This window comes from Lepidochelys kempii, chromosome 24, assembly GCF_965140285.1.
Source record: "Lepidochelys kempii isolate rLepKem1 chromosome 24, rLepKem1.hap1, whole genome shotgun sequence".
Classification (NCBI taxonomy): domain Eukaryota; kingdom Metazoa; phylum Chordata; order Testudines; family Cheloniidae; genus Lepidochelys; species Lepidochelys kempii.
In genome coordinates this window covers 10,710,838-10,718,270 of record NC_136403.1, presented here as the reverse complement: position 1 = coordinate 10,718,270, position 7,433 = coordinate 10,710,838, and the positions used below count along the sequence as shown (strand labels likewise).

General features: G+C 61.5%; 1 protein-coding gene across 1 annotated transcript; it reads left to right on the top strand.

Annotated features, from left to right (window-relative positions):
- Positions 1–742: 742 nt before the first annotated feature.
- LOC140902536 (uncharacterized) lies at positions 743–3,218 on the top strand. Its single transcript, XM_073322711.1, has 2 exons — positions 743–1,390; positions 2,079–3,218. The coding sequence occupies exons 1-2, from the start codon at positions 805–807 to the stop codon at positions 2,720–2,722; spliced, it is 1,230 nt and encodes a 409-aa protein (XP_073178812.1). The 5' UTR covers positions 743–804; the 3' UTR covers positions 2,723–3,218.
- The last annotated feature ends 4,215 nt before the right edge of the window (positions 3,219–7,433 follow it).

The following is a 7,433-nucleotide window of genomic DNA, read 5'->3' as shown; positions in this document are numbered from 1 at the left end:
CGTTCAGCAGAGGAGGAGGGAGACTCCCCTGGTGGCTCCACGGAGGAGAGCTCAGCAGAGGGGGAGGAGGAAGATGCTGAGCCCCCTCCGCAGCGGCAGAGGAAGCGGGGTCCCCAGGGAGGGACGGCTCCGCGTGTCTACCCATGCCCCACCTGCGGCCAGAAGTTCGCCAACAGCAGCAACATGCGGAAGCACCTGCGGATCCACACGCGGGAGGCACTGTACTCGTGCCATGCCTGTGGCAAGTCCTTCACCGACTCCTCCAACCTGGCCAAGCACCAGCGCGTGCACAGCGGGGGCCGGGAACGCCCCTTCAGCTGCTCCAAGTGCCCCAAGGTCTTCGCCTCGGCCCCCGATCTGCAGGAGCACCTGCGGCGCCACGAGGGCATCCGGCCCTTCCCCTGCATGGACTGCAAGCGCAGCTTTGTGTCGCAGGCAGAGCTGCTGGCGCACATCCGCAGCCACGTGGGGCAGCCCCAGACCCTGGCCCCCAAGCCCTTGCTGCGCTGCGAGGACTGCGACAAGAGCTTCGCCGGCCCCATGCTGCTGCGCCTGCACCAGCGTCGCCACAAGGCCTTCGTGTGCGACGAGTGCGGCGCTGTCTTCACCCTCGAGTTCAAGCTGCTCTTCCACAAGAGCTTGCACAGGGGGCCGCAGACCTGCGCGCGCTGCGGGGTGCAGTACACGGGAGGGCACTTCTGCCGGGCCCAGCCCCGGGCCCAGCCCCAGGCCCAGCCCCAGGCCCAGCCCCAGGCCTCCCGGCCGGCACAAAACAACACCAGGAGTCCAGGGACCGCGTCACTCATGGTCAGAGTCCCTGACTCTGTCTCGACAGCAGGATCCACCCTGGCCAGGCCCTCAGCCCCACTAGCGGCCGGGCCCCCAGGCTCCGCCCTAACCAGGCCCGCAGCCCTGGCCCCACTAGCAACTGGGCCCCCAGGCTGTCCCCAGGCTGGGCCCCCAGCCCCACTAGCAACTGGGCCCCAAGGCTCTGCCCCAGCCAGGCCCCCAGCCCCAATAGCCGCCAGGCCCCCAAGCTCCATCCCAGCCAGGCCCCCAGCCCAAGTAGCAGTGAGGCCCCACAGCTCAACCTCAGTCTCAGGCCCTGGCCTCTGTCTCAGTCCCCACAGCTCAACTACACCGATGGCCCTGGCCCCTGTCTCAGTCCCCTTGACCATCCCTCCCTCAGACCCAGTCACAGGAGTGATAAGTAACAGTCTGATCCTACTGAACCCGGCAACCTTGCCTCCGGGCACCAAGATCATCCTTCAGATCCCACCCCAGATGGTCGTGCCCCCCAGGGACACAGGCACGAGAGCCGGGAGTACCCACGCACATACTCTGCAAGGACCCGTGCCCGGAAGGATGCGAGTGCTGCGCCCAGCCCCAGGTACCGTATACCGACACCAGGGCACAAGGCTTCACTGTCGGGCAGGTCGGCTCCTGCTTCCCAGCCTCCGCTGTCAGCTACTGCAGGGAGGTCGGGCCCCAGAGCAATTCTCGTGGGGCCCCATTTGTTACAAAAGCTCGGTGTGGCTTGTGCCAGCAAGATGGCTGCCCTGCCTTCCTGGCTAGGGCTGGGCCATGCCCTGTGCTGAGCATGGAAAGAGGGGATGTGCCAACCACAAAACGAGCCGATTGCCTCCCTGCCTGGGGGGGCTGGATTCATGTCACTTGGGGCCCAGGGAAAGCACTGGAAATATGGAGGATTGCCCCAAGCACATATGCCTTTCTGAGCAAGGGAGGCTCTACCGTAGCTCTCCTTGCCTAGAGTTGGGGGGAGGGCAGTGAGGGGGGCCTTTTAAGGGGGAAAGGTTTGGGGGTCAGCCCCAGAACTCCCTGCTGAAGTCATGGGGGTGCACAGATTGGGACATCAGAATTTGGCCCTCACCTCCATCGGGGACCCCCTTTCCATCGGGTTCAGGGGCTGAATCCTCTGTCTAACTCCTCTCCCCTGCCAGAGCATGCTTCCTCCTTGGGGGCTGGGCCCTCACTGCCCATTCAGAGGGGCTGTTATTTGGACCAGGAAGGGTCATCCACCCGCCACCTCCCTGACCTGTCTCCTCTTTGCTTTGCAGCCAAAGCTCAGGGGCCAGCAGGAGGACAGCACGGTGAGCTCACCAGCAGCAGGACGGCAGCAGAGAAGGGGAACGAGGCACAGCCCCTGCCAGTGGGAGCCCCATCCCAGCCCCTGCAGCCCCCCCCACCATCAGCCCCTCTGCAGACCCCCCCTCCCTCAGGCCCACCACCCCCTTCAGTCCCTCCACAGCTGCCAGGCCCCTCCAAGGAGCTCTGGGCTGAGCAGGGAGCGTGGCACAAACCCTACAACTTCCGGCAGTCCCAGCCCCAGGTGACATACACGGAGCAGGGAGCAGGGGAGGGTAGCGACCCCGGGGGAAGCTCTGGGGAGGACTGGGCAGGGGAGAGCGGGGACGAAGAGGACGAGGAGCTGGAGCCTGTCCCCCAGGGGAAGAGGCGAGGCCGCCCCCCCATGAAGCAAGGCCAAGGCCAGCCCCCCAAGAAGCGGAGGCGAGGCCGGCCCCCCCTGGGCCCCTACATCTGTGGGGTCTGTGCCAAGCGCTTTGCGTACCAGAGGTCACTGAAACAGCACATGCGGCTCCGCAGGCACCATCCCTCCTGCCACCAGTGCCATGCCACCTTCAGCGATCTCCCCAGGCTGCAGCTCCATCTGCTCAGCCACCGGGGGGAGGGCATGGCATGAGCGGGCATGGGTGAGGCTCAGAGCACACCACTGCTGTGCCTACCCCCCAACCCCTGTGGGGGCCCTCAGTGCAAACACCCCCTTGCTCTGCTCCTGCTGCCCCACCCCATTGCAGAGCAGGCAGTTGTGTTGGGGTGTTTGGACTGAGCTGTCTGACCATCCTGGGAGAAACTACACCCAGACGTCTCTTCTCTGGCCTGGCCTTCCACGCGCCACTCTGCCCTGGCACCCATGGCGTCCTCAGGTCCTCCACCCCTTGGATTCCCCTGTGTCACAGGGGGCAGGGCAGGGCCTCTTCTCACCTGAAATGCTGCTGCCCTCTCAGTTACTCCACCGCATAAAAAGCTGCCCTGAGGCTCGCTGGGGGCTGCGAGTGCTTTGTGTGTTAGGGGTGGGGACCAGTGACTTGTTTTTTCATGTCCCCCACTGCATGGCCAAGCTTGGACACAAGAGTGGAAAGGCCCCTGCCCTGCCCCTCTGCCTTAAGGGGTCAGGTGGAGCAAGACACACACGACTGATTTTATTTTTTATTATTAAAAAAAAATGTTTTTAAGCAAATTGTTGTATTTGTGAGTCCCCTGCCTGCTCAGCAGACCACGGCCAGCCTTTCAGGTGGCTGCTGGATTCAGGTGCCTTGGGTTTGGGGAGCCCGGCAGAGCCCTGGTCTTCCCAAGCTGCTGAGAACCTGCCCCAGTCAGCACAAGGTCTCCAGCTGGGCTCCCCCAACCAGTGGCTGCCTGTGTGAATTGATCCTTGTGTGGGGGCTCCTGGTTCCTGCAGGGCCCTGTGCCCTGCTGCTCACATTGCAAAGCCCCTGCCAGCGCTGGTGGTTGAGCAGAAATTGCCATCAGTTCTGCCAGGTTTCAATTGCAAGGGGGGAGATGTCCCCTGTAGGGCTGCAGGGGGGTTAGTGTTCCATGGTAAGACATGCGGAGGGGGACTGCTGGTGTACTGAGAGCTCCCAGGCTGGGCTGGCAAACAGCCCCAACCTCGTCTGAGTTATTTGGGGCAGAATGGCAGGTAGAGGCCCCAGCCACTGTCAGGCCTTGCACAAACTTAGTAAGAAACCAGCCCCTGCCTCAAATTGCTCGGGGTCTAAAGGGACAAGACCAGAGGTGGGAGAGGACACTGAGGTGCCAAGAGGGGTGAAGTGAAATGGCCCTGGTCACACGGCAGCTCAGAGGCAGAGCTGGATGCGAATTGTCCAAAAGTGTTCGGGGGGGAGTTCAATGCCAAGTCACTGAGGCAGTAGCTTTTGTGGGAACGTGTCTGTATATAACAGGCGCACGGTGGGATGGTTCCAGGGCATTTCTGAAAACAAGAGACCCCTCGAATAGCCCTGTGATGAAGCACCCAGCTGGGATGTGCCTGATTGATTCCAGGCAGGGACTTCAATATGGCTCTCCCAGGGAGGGCCCTGGCCATGGGGCTGTTGGCTGTAACATGCTGCCATTTGAATGCCTGGTAACACAGGGGCCTCCCCGGTTGCTATCATGTCTGTTATTGAACTAGGAACTCACCCACAAGCAAGCTGTGTTTAAAAGTGGCTGGGAAAGCACGTCCTCCTGTTGGTTCTGCTGCTCCGAGCCCAGCTCTGCGGCACAGTGCCGTCCTCCTTGAGTGTTTGGTGGGTTTACGCCCCGTTAGTTTCCCTGCTGGTGTTAACACTTGCTGGAGCTGGGGGTTGTAGCTGGACTCCTGTGTGACGTGGCATGTGGCCCTGCAGGCGAGGCTGCCCTGGTGGGCCGTGAGGTGCAGAGGGGAAGAGCTGGGGCTCAGGCTTTTTGTCTCTGATGTTTCCACTGTTCATCTACCTCAGTGCTGAATTGATTATTTGTATTACTGTTGTGCCTAGGAGCCCTAGTTACAGCCCAAGGCCAAACCTCTGCAGTGGCTGCTGGGCCAGGCAGGCACATCCAGCCCACTCTTCCTGGTCCAGGATGTCCTCACCTCTCCATCGGGGGGGGGCTACCAGCAGCCACAGAGCCAAGGGAGACCAAAAACGGCGTGATTGCATCCTACACTGACTCAAAATCCACATCACACAAGGCCAGGGCTGCACCTATGAGGAAAGGGCAGGCCTGGGGATTACAAAGGAGCCCAAGGGAGTTAGGTGCCCAAAGCGATGGGTGTCTAAGGGTTCCTGAGCCTGTCTGGGATATCTCTGCAACCCCAGTGCACCCATCGCTGTGTGGCACTCGGCTCAACACCAGCTTGGCTTTGTTCCAAGGCCACTTGCTGGCTCTTCTGTTTTGCCCCTTAACTGTTAGTGCCCGAGCTCCTAGCCTGTTGTTTTCTCAGTGGGGCACCCAGAGCCATGGTTCCTGTTGCCCAGATCCTCCATCAAGCAATCTGCACCACCCAGGTTCAAGCAGAGAGGGAAATATGGGTAACGGGAACTGCTGAGGCAGAGGAGAGGGCAGGAGGCTACACAGCTGGGAGTTGGCCATGTGATACAGAAGCCCCAAAAAGGCCAGCAGGGCTAAGGCCAGGGCCAGGGCTGCCTGTGTCTGCAACACTTGTGACAGCTCAGCAGGTATCCTGTGCTTGGCTAGGGGCCCCTCGCTATCACAAAGGGGAACGCTGGGCTGGGCTGGACAGATGCTGCGGGAAAGCGTAGAGACCGAAACCCACGTGGCTGGGCTATGGGACAGGGAGGGAGCCAGCGCGATGCTGGGTCTTACAGCTCTCCCAGGGTCAGAGCACCCCTGGCAACGGAGTCACTTGGCCTGAGCTAAAGGGCTGCCAGAGGTGAGGGGAAGGAAAGCCGACGCTGGCAGGATGAGAGGGCTCAGGGCGCTGAATGGGGTTTGCTTCTGGGCTCTAGTCTCTGCTCCCACGCTGGCAGCCCTGCAGGGGCCAGGCTGGAATAATTGGGTCGGGAAGCGAAGGGGTGGCAAAGCCCATTATTGGGGAGCAGGATTTTGCTGCACATACTTTACAGCGTTGGCAACGTACATACCAGGTAGGGTGCAGACGGCATCATGCGAAGTAGTTTGCAGGGGTGCCTGCTTCATGTCATCCTTGTAGGGCAGCATTGCTGGGGTTCAGGGGCAGGTATACCCAGTGCCCCCTCCCCACCTTGGCTGCCAGAAGGGCGGGGCTGAGGGAGGCTGTGTAGCTGTAAGCTACGGGGAGGGGGTGTTTATGGAGCAGCTCCTCAGACAAAGGCTCATGTGAAATCCCCCAGGACCTGAGGGGTAGCAGCCATGGCCTCCAGCCAAAGCACTGGAGGAGCATGAGCTAGTTACTGGGGGAGCCAATCCCATCTCCCCAGAACCCCACCCCTTCCAGGCTAGAGCCTCATGCAGGGGGGCTGGAACAATCCATACAGGGGGGCTGAGAACCACTGAACCAAACCGTAAACCCTGGATATGATGGAAACCACTTCAAGGCAGGGGCTGTTGCAGCATGGGCGGGCTGTGCTGTGCTGGGGGTCTGCAGCTGAGCCAGGACAGAGCATGAAGCCATGAGCCTAATTATGGCTGCACTGCAGCCTGCCTGGCTTGGGCTGCCTCACCCCCACCCCCCAGCACCCTGCCAGCCCAGGGCTGGACATTCGCTCAGGGTAGCGTCCCCTTTGGGCAGTGCAGGGGCACCCTTAGTGGTTCTACTCGTTGAGCTGGTGGGCCGGTGCCCAGTGGAGCACCTCTCCCCCTGTGCAGAATGAGTCTGGTATGGGCCAGGGGAGCAGGGGCGGGGTGACTCTTGCAGCTGGCTCGTTTGCATCAGGGGGGTGCGTGCGCAGAAGCATGTGGCTGGGGGAGAGGTCTGTGCAGTGCGTGTGGTGAGAGGGGTGTGTGCATGAGTGTCCATGTACAGGGCTGTCCAGGCATGCGTGTGTGCAGAAACGTGGCTGGGGGGAGGTGTGTGCATGCACATATATGGGTGCAGTGTGTGTGCTAGGAGGTACGTGTCCATGTACAGGGATGGGGGGTTCATAGCAGGGAGTACGGGGGGGGGGGGGCGCGCACATGTGCTCCAGGCGGGGGTTGCATGTAGAGGTGGGCATGTGCATGGTGAAATACATGGGGGGGGGGTAAGGAGGGGGAGGTGCAGCATGTGCCCGGGGAGACATGTGACACGCAGGGCGCTGGCTCCAGCCCCAGGAAGGCTTTGGCTCAGGGCTAGGCTAGGCAAACAGGCCGAGCGTTGAACAAACACGACGTTAAGCAGGACGTGGCACCGTGGCTGGGCCATGCAGAGCGGTTTTCCCAGGTCATACTCTCTGCCCCCGGAGGAGCCTAGACTCGGGGGCATTTCTCAGGGGATTTCCCCTGGTCTCCCCCCAGTACTAAGGGCCACCCAGTCAATGCAGTGCAATTGGCACCATTGCAGAGCCCCAGGGCCGGGCACGCCCTGGCCCCATGAGCCTTACACCAGTTGGGCAGAGGGGCAGGCTGCAGGAGCAGAGCCATCCCCAGTGACACAGGACCCAGCCTCCAGGCAGGAGCTGCCACCTCATGGCCCGTACTGAAGCTAGCTGTGCAGCTCAGCAAGCGTGTAGGACAAATCGGGCACCCTGGGATGCTACGGCTGCACAGGGAACCACTGGCTAGACTGTCCATTCTCTTGTCCCTCCAGGGGCTCCTGCTACTGGAACTAAAGGAGACTCTCCCCCAGGTGTTAACAGTATAGGGCCTATGACACAGCTGAGCACCCAACCCAGCCTTCTTTTTCATTCTGCCACAGAAGCATCTCCTCCTCCACC

Bases quoted from the DNA above. Each gene is read 5' to 3' on its own strand.
- LOC140902536 (XM_073322711.1), top strand. From the start codon at position 805: ATGGTCAGAGTCCCTGACTCTGTCTCGACAGCAGGATCCACCCTGGCC. The intron at 1,391-2,078 runs GTACCGTATACC...TTTGCTTTGCAG, and splicing joins AGTGCTGCGCCCAGCCCCAG to CCAAAGCTCAGGGGCCAGCA.